The sequence below is a fragment of the Astyanax mexicanus genome, chromosome 18 (genome assembly GCF_023375975.1).
Source record: "Astyanax mexicanus isolate ESR-SI-001 chromosome 18, AstMex3_surface, whole genome shotgun sequence".
In the NCBI taxonomy this organism is placed as follows: domain Eukaryota; kingdom Metazoa; phylum Chordata; class Actinopteri; order Characiformes; family Acestrorhamphidae; genus Astyanax; species Astyanax mexicanus.
Genome location: NC_064425.1, coordinates 18756708 through 18783878, shown reverse-complemented (window position 1 = coordinate 18783878; position 27171 = coordinate 18756708). Strand labels below are relative to the sequence as shown.

Sequence of the window (27171 nt, the reverse complement as noted above, 5' to 3'; positions counted from 1 at the left end):
AGCTTCGTTAGAAATGACTGACACTTTAACAGCCAATCAGATTCGAGACGCCTTAAACGCACCAACCAATAGCAAAGCTGCGGGCGTGGCTTCAGCTTCACCTGAGCTGGAGAGGAGCAGGCTGAGCGAACGATGCTAAAATCATATCCGTGAGCAAACACAGGTGCAGGGGGCTGAGGAGAACAACTGCTCTATCTGAGAGGAAGGTAAACGAAGGGAAAGCCGCATAGAAGTCCAGTTTCCCCTGTTCTAAGAGGTGAGTGAGTATTAATTATATATTATTTAATCTTTATAAAAGTTTAAGACCAGCTTTAGACTGTCTTGAATGATTGTTTAATGTAATGTACATAACGAGAGCTAAAGCACACAAACTAAATCGTTGCTGGTTGTGTGGAAATGCAGTCCACTGTTATTTTTCTCTGTTTATTAAAAAGTACTTCAATTTATGGGCTTAAACGGTTTATTTTACAGTAAGAGCTACACAGTGGATGTAGTAAGGTGATAAGGTGACGTCAGACTTGAGGTGAAAATCTTCCTCCTTTTTGCTACTTTAAATGAGAGAGCAAAATCATAACTAGATACACAGATTTTCTGAAGGAAAGAGAAAGTTAAAACATAAATCTATGTAGAACACAATGCAAGTCATACGTTTGGACACACCTCATTCAGTGTTTTTCTTATTGATTTTCTACATTGTAGAATAATATTAAAGACATGATATAACACATATGGAATTACGTATAGTATTTTGTTTGGCCTCCACAATCCCCTTACCTAACCCCAACTGAGCTGGTGATTTGGGATGAGCTGGAGCAATTATTGTTCAGCACCTCTAGGAACTTCTTCAAGACACTGAGAAAACTATTCCAGGTGACTCTACCTCATGAAGACACTGAGATAAAAGTGTGCACAAAAGTGTGCAGATCTGTCCTCAAAGATAAATGTGGTATTTAGAACTAGGGGTGGATGATTATGGCTCTAAAATAATATCACAATATTCCTGGCGATAGGACAAAACATTAATTAAAAAACCTAGAATACACTACTGCAACAAAAAGAAAATTACATTTTATTATTGCATACAGTATGAAATAGCACACCCCTGACTAAGATATAAAAAAAACAAGAATTTTATCAGATTTGTAGCAAAAGTTAATGATCTAGATTGTCATGATACTAATAATGCACTTCATATATCTCCATATATCCAAGATTAAAGCAAAATGAATGATACTGGACAGTTATAATCTGTCTCTAGTAGATATATAATGGGAAATGAGAACAGTGTATTTTTTTTATAGTTAGAACAGTTAAACTTTTGCTAAAACAGTAAAAAAAAACAGTGATAAAAACCCTGATGTGATAATTAGGGGTGAGTAATATTTCAAAAATGTTGGCGATATTATTGTGTACGATACAATATGTCACACCCCTACTACTTAGAATAATCTAAGTATAAACATTCTTTCTGGTTGTTGATTTTTTGTTTACAGAATAATTTAGCATGTGTTTCTCTATAGCTTTAATTTCTTCACAATGTAATCATAAATAGAATGAAAACACTTTGAATGAGAAGATGTGTGTTCAAACTTTTGACTGGTACTGTAGAGAGAGAGAGAGAGAGAGAGAGTTTAAAATTGAAGATAATGATGTTACAATGGCTCATAAAAAAGTCTGTAGATAAAGTTTTTATAAATATCTTAAATAAATAAATAGCTAGTGTTTACTTTTGCAAGCACTATAATTACACCAAATTATCTGTATATTACTGTAGATTACAAGGAATGGAGAATAGAGACTTCCAAGCTATTGTGTGGGCAGTTTGGTATTCATTGTGGTTGATTAAATTGTATTATATTTGCTAATTGTCTTCGAATTAAGGTTGTTTCTGACAGCATTGTGTTAATTCATCAACTCTCACATGCTTTGTTTTAGAAAGAGGTAAACATGAGATATGAAAATTCCACCTGTGGCTTTAAAACCCATGTGCAAGTCAATCCGATCAAGTGGGTTGTTATGCTCTGGGTACGTCTTGACCTTTACTGACTGGAATCAGTGGGTGTCAGTGTGTAGGGATTTGGGATGGTGAGCCACAAGAAGATGCTTCATGTCTGAGCATTAAAATTGATAAGCTCTTACAATGCATACACAGGGAAATGCTGTGTATTACAGAAGTAGGTCTGTGTTGATACTTAAACAGGACCCAACACAGTTCTAAGAAGACATAAATACAACAGGATGAGAATATATTGCTTAAAATATATGGAATTTATTTGGATGTGATTTGGCATTGTCTGTTTTGTACAGAAAATTAGGCAGATGCTGCCTAATCTCGATTATTACCACCCACTACACTGTCCACTGTTATCTCCAAAATGTTTAATTTGCCAGAGAATTAATAAATCTTTAATCAAAGTCAATGTAAAAACATTGTACTGCATGACATTGCATCTAATTGTGGGTTTTAGAGATACAGATCTTTTTTTACTACATTTTGGTCCAAGCCACATTAACACAGCATGTCTGGCATATGCTGTGTAATTACAAAGTATTTTTGTAAAAAATATTGATATAATAGTTGTGTTCACTACAGTAACTCGCACTGGTCTTGGTAAATGTAAAATTTTGGTGCATATGAAAAAGTTTATTATTTTTAATTCATCTTTTATATCATTACATAACTGTTGAATTGCATATGTACACTGCTACTTGCATACAGTATGATATAAAATTAAACTATAACTATGAGGTAAAATGCAGCAGAATGTCAAATTTAATAACTAGGTATTTTAAGCATTAGTGGGTGATATAGGCATCATAGCCCTTTGGATTCACAAGCTGCGCCTCCCAGCATGTTTTCCTGGCAAAAACACTCTGTAATTAGGTAAGTATAATGTAATTATACTTGCATTCAGCCTCAGCATTTGAAGCTTGTCTGAGTGATAGCCTGCTGTACAAATGATGTTCATTGTTTTATTTTTTAAATTTGATTCCATGAAGCTACAAGCTGGATGTGAAAGACAGATTGAGACCCCCTTAAACGGATATTAATCTTTTTACCTTACCAGTTGAATTCCCTGATCATATCAAGTGATCGTCATTCATATTGCATCATATCATTACAAAAACAAAATTCTTTTTTTCCTCTTTTTTCAAAAATGTCTTCAAAAGTCTGTTCAACTGCCCAGCTTACAGGGGCAAATTCATAACTAAACAGAAACCAAGGAGCTAAATTCAAAACATAGAAAATGGAGAATAAATGGTTATGAAATTCTAATAAATTTATCTGAATCTGAAAAGGCTGGTTAAATGCAAAATGTCAAATGTAATCTAAGGGTATTTCCAGCTATAGGCTTCTCAGCCCTTTTTACACACAAGCTGTGCCTCTCAGCATGTTGTCTTTGCACAGATAGTCTGTAATTAGGATGTAATTATACTTGCATTCAGCCTCAGCATCGCCAGGGCTTCTGTGTGATAACCTGCTCTACAAAAGATTTCAGTCAATTGATGCCTTTAAATGTATTCTTAAAGTCTGTACAAATAAATGTATGTTGCTTTTATTTAAGAACAGAACTCCATAGCCATAAGTGAGTAAACCTGAACCATGAGTAAAATATACTTTTTCTTTAACCTGCTTGTTAAATTCCCTAATTGTATTGAGTAATATTTATTATATTGTAATTTCCCACCGGGACTAGACAAGCTGTGCGTATGTGTTTGCATATCTGTGTCAGCAATGGGTGCAACTTTAAGTCATAATAGTATCATAGTAAAATTACATCGTAAGATGCCCTGTCCTTCCAACTCCCATGTGTATATTATTTTTCTGAATTACTCTGACTTGAAAAAGTCTCCTCGGTAAACTGGTTCAGGGATTTCTGCAATGCTTATATTGTATTTTAAAGGCGGGGTGAGAAATATGGTTCGAAATTAATATGTTATTTTTGCTTATTTTTTATTATTTTCAAGAATATACTACAGAAACAAATAATGTTAATGTTATAATTAAGAAGATGTTACAGTTTTATAAAGGATGCATAACAGTTTCAAACATTTAGTTGAAACAAACATTCTTTATGGAAACTTTTGTCTATTTTGTGTATATAATGACTTACCAAGAAGTAATATTAAAAATGTAACAAAATAAATAATGCAACTTAAAAATAATGGGATGTAACCAAACATTGTACAACAATAATAATGTGCAGACTTTTTAATGCATGTATATAAACTGTAAACATAAGAATTACACAAAAATATAATTATAAGAATTACACGTAAATATGTTTTTTATGACGATATTATTGAGTATAACACACTCTTTTTGTATATTATTATACTAGAGTATTGTTAATTGGAGTCCTTTTTTCAGTCCAAATCATTGTGTACCTCTACTTCCTTTAACACTTTCTCTTTTATATTTCACTGAAATATGCAGTTTTTCTTCTTTTGGTAAAGGTGTATGCTCATCTGACTTTCAACAAACACTCTGTTCCAAGATAATCATACAGTAGGTTTGATATAATTGTAATTTAGCACCATCACCATCCTTGATTTGCTGTTCACCCTGTAATTATTGAATGATGACCGCTGTGCTGTGTGAAGCAGAGTGTCGGGCTGCTTATTCTAGACTTCAGTGGGTTTCGACCTGCTGGGGTCTTCTTTACTAAAGTGTTTACTTTATCCCTCTTCTCTGTGCCCTCATCCGCAGGAACAGGCCAATTATACCTCCTCGTCTGAGCAGTGGAGAAAAGTGTCCCAGCTCTAAGAATAACTGTGTTTCCCTCATCTTATGCGCTTTCCTTTTTGTTCTATAGCACTGAAGAAGCTAAGATGGCTGCTGACGCCCCCCAGAGATCTGAGGTGGAGGAGCTCCAGAGGAGGGCCAACCAAGTGACAGATGAGGTATAAAACACCAGCAGCAAATGACTCTTAAAATAAGAAACTTTTAGAATAATATGAGGAAAGTGTTGCACATCAAATTTTAAATGTGGGGGTTTTACACTGTGGGCATTTTTCTCCACAGGTCTAGATTTAATGTGCATCACCTAAATGAAATGCATAATACATTAATCTTTTCTGCCTCTAAACATTCTGCCTTTCATTTTTAGATTAGATTAGACCTTGTATTATAACACTCTTTCCTAGTACCTGGGCACCACAGAACCAGAAGGAAGGTTTCCGTGTATACATGTTTACATCCCTTTAAATTTTGTCCATTATAAACTTCCAAAGACACATTGTAAGATAGTTTGCATAAAAAAATAACTTCCTCTTACAAAACATCTACTTACAAAACACAAATACTGTATATCAAATGGGGTCAAAAAAAAAACTACAGTACAAGTATCTGTTTAAAAAGGTTTACACTTGTTTCAATGGATTATTAGTGAGTAATAAATTAAAAATGATTTACACTTAGATACAATTATTCTAACTCTGTAGAGAAGGCTTAATATCCACACTGCAATTTGTACAGTACTAAACATAAAACTGGTTAGAATAAATTTGGGGATTAAATAGATACAACAGTTAACAGAGGTTTGAGCAACTAATCTTCTTTAATTTTACATGTTAATATTTTTTATATATCATTATTATTTATATATCATCACTCAGTTATCCATCTACTGCAAAGAATAGTTGCCTTAACTAACATTACAGCCTTCTTAATAAATGTAGTGTGATTAAGTTAGTATAGTTTGTCAGTACAAGATGTTTTCTACTGCAAAGATTATGAACTGTGTGATTAGGAGATTAGTCAGCATGCAGGTCTCATTTCTGTTCACTGGACTCGTCTATCATCAGTGACATCATCTCTTCCGCTCCATTAGGTAAAGGTTACTGCAGGTCTGCTGTATCCCCCAGTCGCTGCTCAGCAGGGAATATGACAAACACTCTCCTGCATAATCTACAACATGAATGGTGCTAGACCACAGTAGGCTAATCAGTTGGTTTCAGAGAAATAAATGAAATTATCAACAACAATTATGTGAATTTTACGTCAAGTAAAGAATTGTGTATGTAATGTAGAGTGTTCATGTTGTTTTTGACCTGATATGTTTTTGTCTCTCATCTCCAGTCACTAGAGAGGACCAGAAACATGAAGCTTTTGTTAGAGGAGGTGAGAGACATCTTCATTGTATTTCCAAAAGCATTTATATTAAAAACTATTTATTATCATGTTTATGTCACATTAATACAAACTTTAACATACAGGTTAATGACCGTATTAATACAATGGATAAACCTCTAAGACTCTGTTAACATCATTTCCCTGCTGCATTATCATTGAGTATATTACCAGGCCTGTGATATGCTGTTTGATGTATTCAGATGCATTGCTATAATAGATACCAATGAACAATGGCTTGTGTTCTTTGTTTTCTATAAAATGGCTCCTTTGTGCCGGCCCTTGGGCACAAACACAGCACTATGCAGCTGGAAATAAGAACACCTGTGGTGTCTACAAACACACACATGTACATACACTTTTTGTAATCAGGGAAAAACCCATACAATATTATATCTGATAAGCTACTTCCAGCTTCATGTGCTTATACAGAGTGTTTACCCCACTCAATAGGATTTTATTAGTATAACAACAACGTAGAGCCTGTAAATGGCCCTATTATACCCATGCACTTTATTGTCAAACAGTCCAGTAGACTAAGTACCATTATTGTACAGTAAAAAGAATTACCATTTTTTATGTTTTTTTTTTTTGTATGTTTAATATACTGTACTGTTCAATATCTTTTTAACAGAGTAAAGATGCAGGCATCAGGACACTCGTCATGCTAGATGAACAAGGCGGTAATGACAAAAAGATCTATTGTATTCTTTATGGATTATCTCTGTATTAACACATTGTAAAATACTTTCCACTCTTTACTCATCTAATTTTGAGTCAAATGGAAATATACACAAATTGTTCATTTTCTATTGGTGTAAGAAAATATGGAAAAAAAAAACATTGATTAAAACATAATACATGCAAATAAATGACAGTATTCTGTCTATAATGAGCCTACTTTTTAGTTTTGTTACAGCTACTTTAAATCACAGACCATGCAGCTTGCCAGCAGCAGCCAGAGTCTGAGAGAGCACAATTGGCCTTGCTCTGTTTGCTGTCAGCTGATTGCTTTCCTCCATAATCCTAGTGTGATGTTGGTCAGCACAGGCCTTGTATCAGAAACTTTTAACATGTTGGCTGATTGGTTATGCTGCTGGTGCCAGGGGCATTGCTGGTGATATGGGTAGGTAATATGAATGGGGATTTGTTTATTGGACTGCCAGATTGGGGAAAAAATGGTAAAATTAGACCTACAGAAACCCCCCAAGAAATCGGAGACAAGAAGCTTGACTTTCTTTTTTCCTTTAAAGATAAGAGTGTTTTATTGCAGTGTTGATGGTCTTACAGTTTTTAAGAATTGTATTTTCCTAATTTAATCATTTTGACATTTTTATTACACAATATTCTTTGCCCATTCTTTTCTTCAAGCTGACATTTTTTCCACTAAATGCCTTTTTGGCTTGGCTTCTCAGAGCAACTGGAGCGGATTGAAGAGGGGCTGGACCAGATCAATCAGGATATGAGGGAAGCTGAGAAAAACCTTACAGATATGGCCAAATGCTGCGGCTTATGCTCATGTGATAAGTATGTGCAATCTTAGTCACATTGCTCTGTGTAAATAGTAATAAAACAAAATAAAAGATGACACTTTGTTGATAAATTCTGAACAACAACAACAATAATAATAATAACAATAATAATAATAATAAATGATGTAAAAAAGTTACATATTTTAATTAATTAAAACCTCTGAAATTATAATATATTAAAAATTATATATTTACCTGATGACCAGCTGTATTTGCATTAAAAATATTTATTGCCTTGTTCAAAGTTTTACTTGACTAATTCACTGAAATCTTCTTCAATAAGATTCTTTTACAATAAGAAAAAAATAGAGACAGATAAATTATCAGTATACTTATTTACTTCTTTCCAGGCTAAAGAATTTTGAAGCGAGTGGAGCCTACAAGAAGGTGTGGGGTAATAATCAGGATGGGGTGGTGTCCACTCAGCCCCCATCTCGGGTGTTGGATGAGAGAGAGAAGATGACTATGAGTGGAGGATATATTACAAGGTCTGTAATAATTATTTTCTTTGAAACAATGTATTGTGCACATTGGGCCAAAAGTGATTTGATAATACATGTGTGTACTTGTGTGGGCCCACCAGAGTAACGAATGATGCCCGAGAGGATGAGATGGAGGAGAATCTGGCCCAGGTGGGCAGCATCCTTGGCAACTTGAGAAGCATGGCGCTTGATATGCGCAATGAAATTGATACACAGAACGTCCAAATCGACCGCATTCAGGGGAAGGTCAGTGGCTCTTAGATTTCCTTTTAATTGTAGTTTATTGTATTTATTTTATTGTTTTTATGTTTTTTTGTTTTATGTTTCACCCAGCAACATGCCTTATTATGCTGTGCTCTTTTCCCATTTTTTTAGGCCATTGTTAACGAGTCTCGCATTAATGAGGCAAATCAGAAGGCTACCAAGCTAATGGCAAGATAAACATGGAGGCAAAAGTGACGAACCTTCGTTTTAAAAAAGGAACCTGAAAAAAGAAAGAGTTTACATTCTTATACTAATATGTGCACGTCTGAAACACAAATTCAATTCACACACAATATTTATGTCATTCAATAAAAACTATTCAACATGAAGCATGTTACTACATTATGTAGGCTAATTACATTAATGCAAGATGAACATAGTTGTTTTGATTTATTTTTTATGTCCTTCATATTCCATAAGCTAGCACTTCAGATTGTACCACCATGGTTCTTCAAAGGTTATTCAGCAAGGGAAATGGTGTTATATACAGAACCATAAACACTCCAAGAAACATTTCAATACAAAAAGATGGGAAACATTGTAATACTTCTATATAGAACAAAAAAGGGTCCCACCATTTTAATAAATCATTAGAACCTTTTTTTTATTTAACTATACAGATTTTAGAGTGTAAAGTAAGCTCAAATTCTTGATTGTTCATGGAATAATATATTAATGTCTCAGTCAATGGGTTTTGTATGTGAAACAATAAAGACAGTTACATTTTATACAAAAGTGTGCTTATTTAGGCAGATGGATATATAATTCTCATTTTAATACCATTTTATGCCACTGATATAATAATAATAATGATAATATAATAGCATAATAATGCAATTACTCAATTTGAAGAGCAATGATTTTTTGTTTATTAAGAATATTTTGACATTGGAATTAGACTATAAAAATATTTTAAATGTCAATATACTAATGTTTTCACATTAATATGCTCTTTTCTCTCAGTAAATACAATGGCCAATATTGAGTTTAACAAAAATTACTGAGGTAATTTTCATTAAATACATGATAAGTCAATAGTTATTGTGACAGTCCAATTCTTACACTAATGTCCAGTCAGGGTGAAGATTCATGCTCCAAAACATTTTTAAACTATGAAACAGATCAGCTTGACCCGTAATATAACAGTGGGTTAGTACACAAGTGTACACAGTGTTTTGTGTGTTTCCCAGACAGTCTTGTAAAGAGAACCATGTCAAATAATAAGTGTGAAAAGGGAAAAACTGCATATGCTCAAAGTGTTGCTCTAAAGTTTAAAGTTTATTTAGACACCAGTTCTTACAGTAGCTTACAATAAGATGTTCCACGTTTTTTTTTTACTACACACTCTGAGGAAACTTACCCTCCTCATGGCTTTAATATGAGACTCAGCAGCTCCACCTGCTGCAGAACAAGAGAACTTGAGCGCTTCTCTTTCCACCTTTAACGAGAAACTAACTCAAAATGGAGGCTAGTATGGAGCACTCTTATTAATAACCTTATTTAAAGCTTATTGAGGCTCTATATTCTGTCACAGCTGTTAGGACAGAAGGCTGTTTTTCTTAACTGAATCTATGAGGGGGATGTGGTGGTAACTAAATAACAAGCAATAGAAGCCTATACATAAATCTACCGATAACTGTAGGCCTATATCACCATACATGTGTTAGGTAACCTTGAGCTGATTCATCTACCTCATGAAGACAGAGATTAAAATACAAAGAATGTGCAGATCTGTCCTCAAAGCTAGTTAAATGTGCTACTAAGAAGAACCTAAAGTATAAAACATATTCTGGTTCATCACTTTTTGTTAACAGAATAATTCCACATGTGTTTCTGTATAATGTCTTTAAAATTAAAATTACAATGTAAAAAAACATAAAAAGAAAGAAAATACATTGAATAAGAGAAGGTGTGTCCAAACTTTTGACTGGTAGCTACTGTAGTTTTACTTACATATGTTTTTTTTATATTGAATTTGAAATAAAATATAACTTGTTATGTTAGGACATTAATTTATAGTGGAACAGCTTATTTATACTGTAAAAACCTATAGCTAGTTAGCTAGCCCAGGTCAGTTTACTATTATGTTATTATTATTTTTGTAATAGTATTATTACTATTATGATAATTTAACCTATTAGCAAGCCTTGCCTCATATACGGGTTACAGGTGTAGGTGATACAAAACCCTTTTTTATGCAGTAAAATAACTTATTACATTCTGAAAATTTGAGGGGTTTGAAATCTCCTACAGGACACTTGGAGAAGCTGCCTGTTTTCTCTCTACTTCACTTAATAATTTCAGATCAGTAACAGGAACCAACCCAAATTCTGGTTGATTGAAAATAGACAAACATAACGAAACTAAAGCTTTGCAGGACATGAACAGTTTGGTTTGTATTCAGGAAAATATCGATTTTAAAAGTTTAAAAAGTTTTTTAAAAATGGTTACTTTTATGAATTACATTTTTGACAGTTGCAGATTTACTTTACTATTTTTCAAAACTTTCTGTAATGCTTGAATAGTAATCCTAATGTAAGGCAGAACATTTACAAAAATCCTGGCCTGTTGATTAGAGGGTTAATGTAGGTTAGCTAATTATTTGTTGTTATTCAGACTCTAGCTACAATTGTTTTATTGGCGCATCGAATCCACAATGGGTTAACTAACTAATTAGCTAGTTCAGTTAGCTAGTTAACTAGCTAGAAAGTTTAGTTAATTTGTGCGCAGGTAAAACTATGACACGGCGCAGCTTTTTCACGCAGTAACCATGGAGACCGAGCAGTTCGTTGCGCCGTCGTTAACTTACGCTGGTAAACGTGCGCAGAGAAACGGGGGAAAATGACGTAGCTAGCCAAGCCTGCGCGACGCGGGGGAGCTCTCCGACTCTACGAAGTTTTTTCTGAGATGAAACCGAGGGCGTATTCGAGCATTTGGCGATAATTAGGACAGCACGGAGAAGTTTATATAGGTAACTGGAAAGTTTATTGTGCTTGGATGTGGTCCCTGTAGTTAATACTGACAACGAGAAAGAGTATTTAGCGAAAATTCTAATCATAAAATCCGTTTGTTGTTAGCCTAGGGACCTTGCTAGGTTAGCTAAGCTATCTAGCTAGCTAAGCTAGCTATAAACACTGTAGCTAGCTAATGTCATTAACACAGCCCGACATAGCCCTAACGTTGCTAGCTAGCAATAAACTGTACGCGTTGTTAGCTATTTAACGCTAAGTTAGCTAACGAATAACGGAAGTAGCCCTTTATCTAGTTAGCTAACAGCCTGTAACTTCATTTTTGGCTGTTCCTGAAATTCCGGCCGGGTGACAGGTAGTTAGCTAGGCTAGCTGCGTGGCTGCCCGACTACGATGGCGTTGTTTGTCCGTCCTTAATATTCCTTCCTGTTCGCAGCCAGCACAACAAAGAATCAGGAACTGGCGAGGCTGGCTCTGTGTGTGTGTGTGTGTGTGTGTGTGTGAGAGACAGAGAGAGCGAGTGTAATCACTCAGCAATTAGATGTAACGCCTAATTTAAAGCAAAAGGCTCCTGGAAATCTCACATCGTCTGCGTGAATCCTCCAGAAACATCGCCTGTATTTTTAAGAATACGCCGCCCCCATAACTACAGAGCAGACACGGGGCATTCATTAATAAAATGATTTTTTTTCTCAGTATTAGTATAAATTCAGGAAGGTAGTAACATTCAGGCACCACCACTGTTACACTGTAAAAACTGTTTTTTATTTTGTTTTTTGTTTTTTCACATGACCCAGCTCACTGGCAGACATTTCCTATAATTACACATTTTATATTTTTAACGATTTTTAAAAAACTGTCACGATAACTTATTGTACAATAAATTGACATGTCCTCGATAACATATGATAATCATAAGATGTTAATTTGAATGTTTGTTGACATTACATATATATATATATATATATATATATATATATATATATATATATATATATATATATATATGTAATGTCAACAAACATTCAAATTAACATCTTAATAACATAAAGCAATTAAACCCTTTTAAAACAAACAAAATGTATAATTAATCATATATATATATATATCACATTTAGGCGACAAAATTGGTGATAAAACCCTGCAAAAACAGCCATGTTTGGTTTTTAGACTACAGCCAGTTGATTAATTAACCCAGCTTTGTGCATCTTATGTGCAGCAGAAGTCCATTTTCAGGGAAAACTCCTGTGATTGATGCAACAATGCATTTGATCCTTTTGTAGGGCTCTGTGTATTTGGGGAGAAAGAGATTTATCTGAAGAATGTCTGGGTATCCTTATTCATATGCTGGGTCAGGAGGGGGCTTAGTGCGCTTCAAAAAAAGGAAGTCACGCTTCACCTTTCCTGAAGTGCAGCTGCTGCTGAATGAGGTGAAGAAAAATCGCCATATACTAGTTGGTATGTATGATTGGTCATACTTAAATGCATTTTTTGCATTTTTGGATTGTAAGTCCCTTAGATTAATTAATGTTCAATTCATATATTGCTGATATCAGACTGTTGTCACACATACTTTCAATCTAAACAGGCAAATACAACCATGGTGTCTCTAGTGATGTGAAGAAGCGAAAGTGGGCAACTCTCACAGCTCGTATCAATGAGATCAGTGATTGTCATCGGGAGATTATTGAGATCATCAAGAAGTGGTCAGACCTCAAATGTGACACCAAGCGCAAGGTTGCAGCCATGAGGGCTTCTGGGTTCTCAGCTGCCCACATTGCTCAGAATCTTTCAACAGTTGAGACCATGGTGCAGCAGATTCTCCAGCCGTCATCTGCAGATTCAGACTCACTAACTGCTGATCATGTCCCAGATGAAGATGATGAAGAAGATAGTCAAGGTGCTTTTGGGATGCCACAGCACTCCCCTTGCTTGGCAAATGGCATGCCTTTCCTACCTCCAGCCCCACTGCCAATGGCCATGATGTACAGTAGTATGTATTCCTAACCCATTTCTTCTTTTGTGTTATAATCTAATAAGTGCACAAGGATTACGTTGTTACATTGTCATAAATTTCCCATGACCTTTCTTGATAGATGACTGTGCAGTGCCCCTTACTGACTTCCCTTTTGATCCGTCAGCTACAGAAGGTAAGTTATAAACATGATAGTTTGTCCCTCATGTTACATGACTTGCATCTTTACTGTACTGCAACCTGAAATTGCAGCCTTGATTAAATGAAATGTGATTTATTTTTTCCCTAATCAGACCAAAGCCAGTTAAGTGAAGTTGGACTGAAGTCTGATCAAAGTGCCAATTTTCACGAACCCATCACTACTGCCAGGGAACAGGTGAGGGCTGAAACCCAGCAGCAGGCCTCCAATAACATTGTCGTTCAAGCAGGAACCTCTTCCCATGCAACACCTTCTCGCCCACCACCCCTGCCAACCTCAGTGGGGCTAGGCAGTCTGCAGGATCATCTGGCCAAGAGTGCCTCTCTCAGCCTGAAGGAGCAACAAGCCGCCACGTTGTTGATTGGGACACTGTCCCGTTCCCTCGAGTCACTGTCCGAGTCAGTACAGCAGCTGGTACAGACGCAGCAGAAGTTTGCACGGGACACTCTTCGGCTGCAGCGAGACACACTACATGTGCTGCGCGATTTTTCCTCCACCAGTTTGGCACTGCTGCAGGACAAGGCCAACAGTCAACAATAGGCCATAACACTAGCACTTTACCTTGCTATATTGGTTCTACCCACTTCAGCTGTGGGCTATGTGCCTCATGAGCTTTGAAAAAAGGGGGAGTAAATCATGAACAAAATCCCGTAGTACACAAACTCAACATTCAGAGCACACAAACATTTGGCAGATTTACCATATCTGTGTATAATTGTGGAGAAACTGTAAAAAAAGGAAGGTTAAACTGTGTTCTATTGTAGTGTGCTGAAAGAGTATTTTACCCACAAACATGAACCCCAAACAGTATAATGTCTGTACTTTTTAAGAAAAACAGTTGATCAAAGAGAAGTGGAGGGAGAATCTTGTATTTTTCAGATATATGATACTTCAACTAGAATCAACCTGTCTGGTTGGTGTACTTTGGCCTTAAAACAGCTGCCGAACTTGGGGTGCTTTCACATTAACCTTATTTTGTCTGGCCCAAACATTTCAGTTGATATGAAACATGCATCGAAAAACGGTCCAAGGACCAAATTCGTTCTAGGTCCAGATCAATGGAAAAAAAATGAATGAATAGAACCTGTTGTGCCAGGTCTGGCTCGCCTTCACATGCACATTACACTGGTAATTTATGTGTCTACTGTAACTGTAGATTAAACATTATTTATAGCCAGAAAGGCCCAGACCTTAATGTTTAAAGCCTTTAAGGTTAAAGAATTTTATTCAGCACACGATCACATACAACCTCAACACACAGGGTCATTCTAGAGACTCAACAGTAACAAACAGGTACAGCAGACTTATTTAAATTTGGCATTTTAATGGCGAATGTTAGGTCAGTGGACTTTGGGATTTAGTTCTGTGCCTCAGGAGGATGTTCTGCTATATTTTCGTTGAGCTTCTTTTCAAAGTGTAGATTACTACATGCACTAAAAACCTTGTTTACTCTGATCAGGAGTGGTCTGAAGTAATCATGTCTCTTGTCTCCAAATAGAGTGATCAGTGAGAAGAAAAGATGAGGAGAAGCTAAAAGGTAGCATTAATACTGAAAGCTGTATCTTATATTATTAATTGTTTATAACAGGCATCTCTGTGGTTCTTGTTGTTGACTGTTAAGACCAGTGTTGTGACACTGTTACTTTGAATCAGCAGAGCTTTATTTAATGATGCAATTCTAATGTAATTAAGCTAATTTAAGAATATGAGAATTGTTGTAAATTTTTATTTAAGATTTTATCTAAAGTGCTCACTTTGCAGTACTTTGTAATTGTTGCCATATGGACCATAATGCGTGGTTTAATTTTTTATGTGCCAGTTCTGTGTCTTTCCAACACTTTCTTCCTGACCCAAAGGTTACAATTTAAAACTGAATCAAATGTTTGGACGTGTGGAGTGCAGGGTTTATACTGGATACATTGCTCCTTTAACACTTTTACCATGTTTTTTGGTAACTGGCTCCCTTTGACTCAACTTCCGTGGACCTTTTCTTGGCTGCTCTTCCAATAATTAGAAACACTGTTTAATATGTTCCTGCTGTGACACCTACTGTAAAATTGGAATGGGTGAAAATAAAAAACTTGTTACAAGTATGTTGTTGTTGTTTTTTTTTTAACCTGCCGCTGTGGCACTCTTGCTTTAAGACACAGGGAATGGCCTCTTTGTAACTTGATCAGTGGCTTTAATAATTAATGGAGCATTTTCTGAGCTCTCAGTAGCCAGTGTTGTTGCTGTTTGCTTTTCTGAAGGATAAAGACACAGCATAGTCTTGAACATAAAAGATAATATTGTCCTGCTTTTTGGAACAACGCCATTGATTGGCTTGAACATGAATCCTGAATAGTGAGTATATTGTATTGTATTGTAACGTTTAGCATGGTGTGTTGTACTTTATAGTTGACTTGAATTTCATTTCTTGCGAAGGTATGTTGCTTAAAGCCCAGGTAATACAAAATGTAAAAAGGAAGGCATCTGTGTGACACCTTCAGCATTACTGTGGGTGGTTTATTTGCTGTTAGCCATATGCATAAGGGTTCTCCGGTTGACAGAAAGGGCCTAAATGAAGAATTTACTGCATTATATTGTTGGTGTGTTTGAATGTAATTTAATGTGCATAAAATACAGATCACAAAGAATGTTCTTGCCAATGGATTGATTTTAATGTTACATTTGCTGATTGAACTGTAGGAGCATACAGAAAAAAAGGTATATATATATATACTGAGGTAAATATATAGGGCGGTTGCATTATGTGATTGTTAAGGTGTTATCAGCTCTAAGAGTGGTCAAAGAAAGGATAATCATGAGTAGGAGGGTCATATGTGAATGTATTGAGACTATCCCTTGTGGTCCAATCACACAGAAGAGCTACTGCAGCAAAAAATGCCAAAATTTTATGGCTGAATCTGTTTTGTGGAATCCATTCCTCAAGTCAGGCCTACAGAGAATAAAGCAGTTAGTTTTAATGATATTGCTGATTGCAAAACAACCTGTTTCTTGGACCACTTTGGGGATTCTAACTGTTGCATACTGGGAAAACCCCACAAGACCTTCTTAAGGTTTTAAATATGTTCTGACTCACTCAACTAGCCATAAATTGGCCCTTGTCGAAGTGGCTCAGATTTGCTTTGCTTCTTCCAACACACTTCCAACCAACCTAAAGAATTGACTGACTGACTTGCATCCTAATATACAGTGAAGGAAATAATTATTTGATCCCTTGCTTATTTGGTTTTGTAAGTTGGCTCACTTTCAAAGTCATGAATAGTTTATAATGTTAATGGTCCGAAAATAACATTGCATAAATTATATACATTTTTTGCATTTTGGAGAAAGAGATAAGTATTTGATCCCTCTGGCAAACAAGACTAAATACTTGGTGGTAAACCCTTGTTGGCAAGCACAGCAATCGGACAATTTCTGTAGTTGGTGACGTTTGAGCACGTCAGGAAGAATTTTGATCCACTTCTCTTTGCAGATCATGTCTAAGCCATTAAAATTTTGAGGTCGCTTGGCAACTCTGAACTTTAGCTCCATCCATAAGTTTTCTATGGGATAAAGTTCTGGAGACTGGTTAGGCCACTCCATGACCTTAATGTGCTACTTTTTTATTTAGTGCTGGAAGACCCAGCTACAACCCATTTTTAATGTCCTGGCGGAGGGTAGGAGTTTTCCACTCAGGATTTTTTGGTACATGGCTCCATCCATCCTCCCACTGATGCTGTGATTGCTGTGATAGTTCTGTCTCTTAGAAGAGAAACACCCACAAAACATAACGTTTCCTACTTCATGCTTGACAGTGGGGAAGGTGTTCTTGGGTCATAGTCAGCATTTCTCTTCCTCCAAACACATGTTCACATGGCAGGGGTTTTATTCTTATGGCAAATAAGTGTGTATTTTTAGTGTATCATGTGTATATGGTTTCCCTTAGTGACTACCTGTTCAAGCTGCTGCTGATTGGAGATTCCGGAGTGGGAAAGTCATGTTTACTACTACGTTTTGCGGTAAGTTCAGTAATCACTATGGCTTAAGACTGTATTCATGACTGTTTTAAATGATGTGAAGACAAACCCACTAATGGCCCAATCCTGCTCAACCCAATTTCTAATAGTGATTCTTCAGTAGAATGCGGTCAGAATCAGGCTCAGATTCAGATAACTGATGCCTCATGTTTAAATGAGAATTCTATTTATTTTAACTGCTCTTTTTGGTTCATACTTCATGCCAACAGGATGACACTTATACTGAAAGCTACATCAGCACCATTGGGGTTGACTTCAAAATCAGGACTATTGAAATGGATGGGAAAATAGTAAAACTGCAGATTGTGAGTAAAGGTTATAAACATTTAATTTCCCTTTACAATTCTTCTTTTGCTCAACCAGTAGCTACAATTCAAAAATAAACATCTGGGACATTATTTAATTTATTTGCATTTCCTTTACTTGTATTTCCTTACTTTTAATTACATTGCAGAAACAGATATTTTGTATCAGGTCAACTTCATTGTGTTTGTTCATATACATCCATTCCTGCGGCCTTTAACACATAAAAAAAGTAAAATGTGATTTCAAACAGAAGATGTCAACATCTGTAATCATGACTGGGTACAAAAGCAATATCTACTGTCTTTAAGACATATTATCCAAGAAAGGTCAAGCTTTTTTTAACAAGACAAAGCAAAACCTGGAGCCCTGGAATATTAACACCTAAAACATTTCATCACTCTGTATTCTATGTATGTAAGAATAGCAAAATTATAAAGTGGTAAATGTTTTATTGTCCCAAATGTTTTTTTTTTTGGAATGTGTATCAGGCCTGAAATGCAGGAAGGGATATATAATAAATGACATGAAGTTTACCAGACAAAATGCAATTAAGTAAAATCTAATTAAATGTAAGAATCTCTATTTTTATAAGCCTTTTCCATACTTTCCAGCTTTGTCTGATTGAGGGTTGTACATGTTCCCCTTTTTCACAAATACATTTTCATTGCCACAGTGGGATACAGCCGGTCAGGAGAGATTTCGAACTATAACATCCAGCTACTACAGAGGTGCCCATGGGATCATCATTGTGTATGATGTTACTGACCAGGTAATGTCACATCTGGAGAGGGGACTGAATGTTCACATTTCTGTGATCTAAGAGTTGTTTGTAATCACAGGAATCCTTCAATAATCTGAAGCAGTGGTTGGAGGAGATTGATCGGTATGCATGTGAAAATGTCTCCAAGTTGCTGGTGGGGAACAAGAGTGATTTAACATCAAAAAAGGTGGTGGACTTCACCACTGCCAAAGTATGTATACACAGTCCTGTAAAGGTACACTGCATGAAGTTAAAATGTTGATTATGCTATATACTCAAACTTTTCCAAATAACATGGCCATGTGGAGCCTGTCTAGGCAGCTTAACTGGGACCTAGAAGGTTATGTCCACAGGTTCCATGTTGGCCCATCTGAGTTGCACACAGTACATGGGGTCAAGATGGAACCCATGTGGGATTATGGTGGACTGTAGAAATGGGGCTTTGGAAAGCCCAACTGGGAACTGGGTCCCAGTAAAATCACATGAATCCTCCTTGCCCACATTCCACTTATGTGAGACCCACATGAGAAGTATGTTGGTTGAGTTATGACCTTTAGTTGAGACAAATCTCTTTACCAAAGAACATTATGTGGCTTGATATTTATTGACATATAGGCAGCATTTTAGAGCCCAATGTTTTAGTTAAAAGTGAATTGGGGCACATTTAGGCTATTTTGTTATTTAAAAAAAAACTAACATTACAAAAATATACTAATGTGTTTCTATTATTTTCACAGGAATTTGCTGAGCCACTTAAAATTCCATTTCTTGAATCAAGTGCAAAGAATGCAAGCAATGTGGAGAAGGCCTTTTTAACCATGGCCTCAGAAATTCAGAAGCGACTCGGGTCAGAGAACGTTCAGAACGAGACTGTAAAAGTGGGAGCCAAAATAAACAGTGCTCCCCTGTGGCCTGGAGGACAGAGTGGGACTGCGGAGGAGGTCAGCACCTGCTGTTAGTGCTTACAGGTTTAAATTCAGGGTATTCTAATTTTGAAAAGGAAACTTTTGTGAAAAAATATGATTTTTAGTTTATACTGATGAACAGTGGCCTTACTAACTGATTGCCTGTTTTCTGTGTGACATATAACTGAGTTTAAGATTTGCCTTCTTACTGCGTTTCCCTTTCTGTTAGGTAAAACAAGTATAGGATTATTTGCCTTTTTTACAGTGGTGTTCATATTATAAGCCAAATGGCATGCAGGCAAGTGTTTGAGCTTATTGGATCACCCATTCTTGTCTGCACAGTTTAGTATACGTAGAACCACATTCACCAGATCTTGGTGAACTGGCAATAAATGTAGGCTGCTTTGTTTAGAAACGACAACACTGCTGGCCATGTTGCTCATTATCCATTTCTATATCATTATTAATCTGATATAAAATGTAATTTTAGCTGCAGCTGAAATTGACTAAATATTTTATAAGTTGTTAAGTCTACAGTTCCTCCCCCTTAATTTGTTTACTGTTTATTGTTATCTATAGGACAGATCTTCTTCTATCACATAAATTCCACAGACTGGTAGATCTGACTGATAATGTAGTGCTGAGCATTTGCTGGGATTTGAACTTATGCTCTCCTTATATTTGATGAGCAGCAGATCAAAGGGCCGCTCTAGAACTGAAAAAAATGTATGTGGTTTCTCAGCTCTCAAGTGGAGTGACTGTCTAACTGCCTGCCTGTCAAGAAATGGGAGATTATTAGCTTAAATGCAGCTCCTTGACCGAACTGAGTTGTTCAAATAAAAATTGGCCATTTTTAGCATTTATTCATTATTTGTGCAGCTCACAATGTATAGAATCAGTTTGTGGATTTTACTAAGCAAGAAAACAAGACCTGAACTAACCTGATTTCTTAACTAAGATAAAGATATTAGACATGTTTGGCATCAAATCTAATTCTACCAAAGGTAAAATTCTCATTTTCAAGTATCACTGGAAAAATTTGTTTTTTCTATGTACATTTCTAAATAACAGGTATTTGCTTTTGAAGGAAAACCCCATCATCTGGCATAGAATATTTAGATACACAAAGACAAATGAAAATGGCAATCACGTGTTTTAAAAATTATGTACTTTATACTTCTTCAAATAAACAATGTACACACATTGTAACTGTGTTGTGTTTATAGTCTTCTGAAGTTTCTGCTGTTCAGTCACGACATTGTGCATGTAAGTGAAAATACTGCCCTCCCCTGGACAAAGTACAAACTACCATATACACAAAAGAGAAAACAGACACATGCACTCAAATCAAATTATGTGAAAACTTAATAGACATCCGTTCAAAAGACATCAGCATTCTAGTGCAGCAAAGTTCCTTTTTATTCTGTTGTAATTTAACTTTAAATCTTTCATTCTTATTACAAAATACTTTGAAAGTAAATGCAGTTTCAGATTTTTAAAAATGTATTACAGTTCTGCAATGTGAAATCATTGTAGAACTGAAGTATATTGTATACTAGTACAACGGAAACCTACATATTATTCTTCAGTGCTAGACATTTGAGAAGCAATAAGACACAGGCATCACATTGAGCATTTTAGAAAGATTTTGAAATTATAAATCATTAAGTATAACAAAGAGCAGTAAGGATGACTGTAGAGTTGCCAACTCTCAACTTCCTGAATCATAGAAATCTAAACAAAAATATATTTTTTGGTTTCTTTATGGGTTTTAAACTTCTAAACTTCATAGTCAGCGTACTTCACTGACATGCCACAATTCATTGGACCGAAACTATTATCTTATACCATGACTTTTGCGACATTCCATGTAAGCTAAAGAATGCTGTATTGACCTGCGAGATACGTGTGTGTGGGGTCTCCTGCAATGAATGTGAAAGTGATTTGCACCAGAATCCCTCGCCTGTATGCATGGACAATACGAGCCAGATGCGTCACAATCATCACGATCATTACCACCCACTGCACTGTTCACTGTGGGTGGTAATGCTTTCTATGGCATTTTTAGTACACAAGTGACACTGTGGATCGAGGAATGTTAAATACCAGAATAGCTTCAGAAATGGAATACCCCATCCATTTAACATGCACTTTTAGACATCGCTTGATCCCTAATAATTCAGGTCACCTTGCCATGAGCAAGCTGGTCAGTGTTGAATGTCCTACTCACATGATAACACCTCACAACTTCAGATTCAGATGTGGGCAAGAGCAAGCTTTCTCTTGAGGTAACACTTCATGATCTCATACCTCATTATGTATATTACATACTGCTATCCCTTGACGTTTGGCATGTCAGTGTTTGTACTAGTACTATGCACATGTTACTGTACCTCTTATACAAAGAGTGCCAAATTAATAGTCATGTTAATTTGCAGTAAATTGACTCATAGCCAAGACTTCTTGCTGCTCAGCCTAGCCATGTTTGCCAGCTTTAGTCTCATTCGCTCTTTTTCCTCTGGATTCCTCTTGGAGGTGCACTCTACCGTGGAGTCTGTCTCGAAAGAAATGGCTGGTGTGTGGGACAGCAGGGCACTGGACGTCTTCTCGTGGGACAGGGTGGCTGTGTGGGGCTGAAGGACCAACCTGCCTCTCATGGAGTGCCTAAGCCTTAGCAGCAGAGGATTATGGGGAGAATACAGCTCTGCTTCTGGCCTGCAGCACAGGAAGCACGCCGTGCACAGCATGCGGAATATGTAGACCCAGCCCAGGTAGTGGAGCTCTGCAATGTTGAGGAGGAAACAGCCCAGGCTAATGCTGAACATAAAATTCAGGAAGATGGTCTTTTCAGTAGCTCGCGAGACGAAGCAGTCAGTCCGTGTCGGGCAGGGGTAGGTTTCACAGCGATACAGGTGTGGCACCTCGAAGCCAAACATGTAGTACTGACCTACCAGGAACGTTATCTCGAGGATGGATCGAAGAACCACATGGATGATGTATATGAGCAGAACCTGGCTGGAAAGTTCAGTTGGGTCCTTCCCCACCTCCCTGTAATCATCCTGCAGAAGGCTCTGCTCTATAGACTCCTCCTCATGGCCTCCCCACTCCCCACCCTGCGGCCCATAGGAAGGTTTCCCTCCATCATAAACGTTACCTTCTCTCCCCAGCTGCCTGATATACTCCCCCTGTGGATGCTTGACCTCAGTCTGGGCCTTTTCTTTCTCAAGCTTATCGTCTTTGGTGATTTTGTGCAGAACGTAGACAATGTAGAAGATGGACGGAGTAGAGACCAGGACTATCTGGAAGACCCAGAAGCGCAGGTGGGACACAGGAGCAAAGGTGTCGTAGCAGACGTTATTGCAGCCAGGCTGAAGAGTGTTACAGGTGAACTTGGACTGCTCGTCACTATACACAGCATCTCCCACCAGAGTCACCAGCAGAATTCGGAAGATTAGCAGCACTGTCAGCCAAATCTTGCCAATTACTGTAGAGTGGTTTTGAACCTCTGCTAGGAAGCGACCCAAAATTGACCAGTCTGCCATTTCTCAAGCTGTGGAGACCAAAAGACCACTGGAGGAAAACAAAAAACAAAAGCTAATACACAGTCTGTATTGTTTTAACAATATCTAATTAAATTAAGTAAATGCATCCATTATAAAATCCTGCTGATGACCTTTAAGGTCTTGCACAGCCTTGCACTTTCTTATCTGTATGCTCACCCTCATTATCTTGCCTCCTCACACAGGCTAAAATCCTTAGATTCTAGGCTTCTGGATGTTCTTTGGTTTTAGGCATTCCTCTATGGTGGGCAACTCTATTAATGTTGCGTTAGCTACCCTTCGTAGTCCTTTACCTTCTTCTAATCACTCTTATAATTTCCTTCTTATAACTTCCTGTCCTTCCATCAAGCTCAGTTCTGTTCTCTCAGTGCATTCATCTACATTTTAATCCTGCTTTTTAATTATTTTAAAGTATCTCTGGGTTTGTTGAAGTATAAATTATATCTATCTAATTGACATTCATGAACATGAACATCAGAAAATATGTTTAGTGCCCTTTATTCTGAGGTTCAAACATGTTTAAACATGTCTATAACTATATCACTGCATACCATTCTATCATATATTCTAAACCTTGTCCTTCAAAATGCACATAAATGGCTGAACACAAATGTATAGCTTCACTATTTAAGAAATATATTTTTGTTTTTAAGGACATATATTGTAAGAGCATAAAACTTGCATAGAAACTTTTACATAGTACCTTTATGCAGATTGAATACTGAAATAAATGACATTCACATTTTAAAAAGATACAAAGACGAAAAAAAAAAAAAAATCAGTGTTACTCACCTTCAGGTATTTTGTCTGTATTTGATCCAAATCTGACCAAATGCACAACTGTGCCATACACATTTCTACATTGGAAGAGAAGCCTGTTGTTGCAGGGAATGAACTCCACTGAGCGAGCTCTGGGATAATGGGCTGACCCGCTGTATTCAGGCCTTCCATCCGAAACCCTCATTGTACTGTATTCAAACAAAGACTCTCAATGTACAGCATAACAAAGATTTGAAAGTACAATGGGAGGCAACTTCTCTGAATGTCCATGAACAGTTAAACAAGAACCTGCTGGAATACGGAAACAATGAAAATTCATTTTAGTCTATGTATCTTCTCCAAAACTTTAAAATAACCAATTTATGTTCTGTATGATGTAAAATTTAAATGTTAAAATAATGTTAAGTGAATTAATTATACAAGAGCTTTATGTGGGGAACTGTCTGTCGTATTTCAGACATATTTGAAAACTAATTCCAATTTTAGAGGAACTTACACATTCTGGTATTAACATATTCCATATACAGTACATGTATTCCACTGCCACATGTTTGTGGACACCTTTACTAAGTAATCTATTCAGCTACTTTAGGTTGAACAAAAGCGAAAGCGCACACCCATCTTGTCTAGACCCTGTAGAGACATACTACCAATAGAATAGAGCTCTCTCTAGCAAATAAACATGAACCTATGGACCTCCTGACACCAGGCCTACTGGCAGGTGTGGCCTAGAGGAGTATAAAGCCCCCAGCATTGAGCTGTAGACCAGTAGAACTGTGTTCTCTGAAATGGTTGTGCTCCATCCAGAAATTTTGGTTAGGGAACGAGGTTGTGATAATCCAGCTTCCTGACCTCACTAATGTCACTAAATAAACTCAAAATCTCATGGCAATTCTTTAAAATCTAGTAGAAGCCCACCCATGCAACTAGACCGGAGTCCTGTTTTCTTTTACATCACTTAGTTGACCTGTGTGTCGTGTACCAGTGGGTCATATGTTAATACAGAACTTTTCACTGCTTGGGATTTAATTAAATGCTAGCAAAAAAAGGAACTACACAGTAAAAAAAAAAAGAACACAGCCGCACAGTTGATTCAGCTGTGGTTGGAAGTATATAATACACTCATTATGGACATGAATGTCATGCATGACAATATTGGGATATCAGTAGATTAGTAGGACCACTTTTAAAAAATAGTGGATACATTTTAAAAATATGTGAATAATTTTTAACAGATCTTTATTTAATATCACTATTCAAAAGAATAAAAAAATCAGATCACTGTTCAAAGATCAGATCAAACTAATTTTCTAAATCAGGATAATCAACCTGCATAATAAACCAAGCACCTTCTGATCTGCAGTTGCTAAAAATGAATCACTGTTTAAAATATTTGGTTACGATTTAAAAATTTTAAATCACAAAAAATAAAAATATTCAAATCACTATTCAAAATATTTGGTCACTGTACCAAAAGCTTTAAATTACTGTTCAAAATGCTTGACAGTTTTAGAACATTTTTACTAAAGATTAATCAGAATAATTAGTACTATTTTACATATACTTTTTAAAATATTTTAATCGCTATTCAACATGTTTAAATAATTGTAAGGTAATTGTAAAGTAAAAAAAAATCTAAAGAATGCTTCAAGTTGGAAATATTTTTTTTTATTGGAAATATTTTTTTAAATATATTTTTTTATCTTACTGAGCATTGTTAATGTAAGATTATCTTGCTTTTTTTTAGGAAAACATATTTTTCACCTTGTTTCAAGTAATCTGAACTCACTGGTGAGACGACTGGTGGCGTCACTGGTGAATTTATGCTATCAGAAATGTTTGCTTGATTTAAGACTTACTCCACTCATTACAAGACTTTTCCATTACTTATTTTAATAAGTATACATCTTATCTACATATTTTTAGTTATTTTAACTCAGAATAAGCAATAAAAAAGTAAACGGTCAAGTTATTCTTGATATATAAAAATGTAATTTATGTTAATTTTGCTTTTTTAAGACTCTTTAAGTCTTTGTGATTGCTTATTTTAAGAATATATATTTTATATACATTCTTATGTACATCTCAATTCACATACAGCTCTGAAAAAAATGAGACCAATTAAAAATCATGAGTTTCTTTTAATTTTACCAAATTGAAAACCTTTGGAATATAATAAAGAAAACATGCCAAGATGCATAAAAACCAGGATTATTCCACAAAATATTGTTTTCTGAACTCTTAAAACTTTATGAATATGAACTTCTTCTCTTTGCATTATTTAAGGTCTAAAAGCTCTGCATCTTTTTGTTATTTCTGCAATTTCTCATTTTCTGCAAATAAATGCTTTAAATGACAATATTTTTGTTTATAATGTTTGTTGGGAAGCAAAGTTGTGCATAGTTTATAGAATAAAACTTTCACTCAAACATATACCTATAAATAGCAAAATCAGAGAAACAGATTCAGAAATTGAAGTGGTCTAATTTTTTTTCAGAGCTGTATATGTTTTTTTTATCTTACTTATGTTACATTTTTTTAAGATTATTTTGCTTATTTTATATAATATAATATTATTTTTATTTTTATATAATTATCTTAATCAGTTCTGCCTAGAATTCACCTTTTCAAAGTGATTTGACTCTCAAAATAATCTCAAAAAGTCACCGGTCAAGTTATTTTTGATATATAAAAATATGTTTTTTTTTCATTGATTTAAGACTTACTTCACATTAAGATTTACTTTACTCATCATGATACTTAACCTACTTATTTTAATCAATTTTACTAAGAAAATTGTGCGTACCCCACTGGAATTTGTTTAGGAAAGTTTTGTTTATTTTTTATTTTTTGCTTAATATAATAAGCAAAAAAGTCATTGGTCAAATTATGCTATAAGAGATTATTTTGAGACTTTGTGATACTTATTTTAATAAATCTTTTTTTTGTAATTTGAACGTCAAATAAACAACAAAAAGCACTGGTCAAACTATAAGAGATTATTTTGAGACTGTGTGATTAAGTTACTTATTTTAATAAATCCTACTATGAAGATATAAGCATATAACATAAGCATATACATCTCCGTTTTCATATATTTCATCTAGTTTTTGCAGTGTAGATTATTTAAAAAAAATGCTTAATTGTATATTTATATAATATTTCATGTTTACTTTTCATGTTTGAGCTTAAAATTAAAGGTTGTGTTAAGTTTAAATAGTCGACATGGAATTAATGAATATTATAAATGTATAAATAAGTAGAAGTAAAGAAGTAAACAGAGC

General features: G+C 35.6%; 4 protein-coding genes across 4 annotated transcripts; 3 read left to right on the top strand and 1 right to left on the bottom strand.

Moving 5' to 3' along the window:
• The first annotated feature begins 98 nt into the window (after positions 1–98).
• On the top strand, positions 99–8786 carry zgc:101731 (SNARE_SNAP25N and SNARE_SNAP23C domain-containing protein). Its single transcript, XM_007236844.4, has 8 exons — positions 99–256; positions 4818–4905; positions 6083–6124; positions 6768–6816; positions 7549–7660; positions 8016–8153; positions 8249–8393; positions 8523–8786. Exons 2-8 carry the CDS (start codon positions 4834–4836, stop codon positions 8586–8588), a joined length of 624 nt encoding a protein of 207 aa, XP_007236906.1. The 5' UTR covers positions 99–256; positions 4818–4833; the 3' UTR covers positions 8589–8786.
• A 2243-nt stretch (positions 8787–11029) lies between these two features.
• zgc:113149 (Myb_DNA-bind_5 domain-containing protein) lies at positions 11030–15647 on the top strand. Its single transcript, XM_007236845.4, has 5 exons — positions 11030–11382; positions 12664–12838; positions 12969–13373; positions 13477–13530; positions 13649–15647. The coding sequence occupies exons 2-5, from the start codon at positions 12703–12705 to the stop codon at positions 14092–14094; spliced, it is 1041 nt and encodes a 346-aa protein (XP_007236907.3). The 5' UTR covers positions 11030–11382; positions 12664–12702; the 3' UTR covers positions 14095–15647.
• Positions 15648–15764: 117 nt separating this feature from the next.
• On the top strand, positions 15765–20701 carry zgc:171927 (uncharacterized protein LOC100124616 homolog). The gene is made up of 6 exons (XM_015602301.3): positions 15765–15897; positions 17486–17558; positions 17786–17881; positions 18556–18651; positions 18722–18853; positions 19380–20701. Exons 1-6 carry the CDS (start codon positions 15884–15886, stop codon positions 19599–19601), a joined length of 633 nt encoding a protein of 210 aa, XP_015457787.2. The 5' UTR covers positions 15765–15883; the 3' UTR covers positions 19602–20701.
• Positions 20702–21156: 455 nt separating this feature from the next.
• LOC103045693 (gap junction delta-2 protein) lies at positions 21157–24198 on the bottom strand. The gene is made up of 2 exons (XM_007236847.3): positions 23900–24198; positions 21157–23117 (listed from the first exon to the last, which is right to left on the bottom strand). The coding sequence occupies exon 2, from the start codon at positions 23087–23089 to the stop codon at positions 21995–21997; it is 1095 nt and encodes a 364-aa protein (XP_007236909.3). The 5' UTR covers positions 23090–23117; positions 23900–24198; the 3' UTR covers positions 21157–21994.
• Between the last annotated feature and the right edge of the window lie 2973 nt (positions 24199–27171).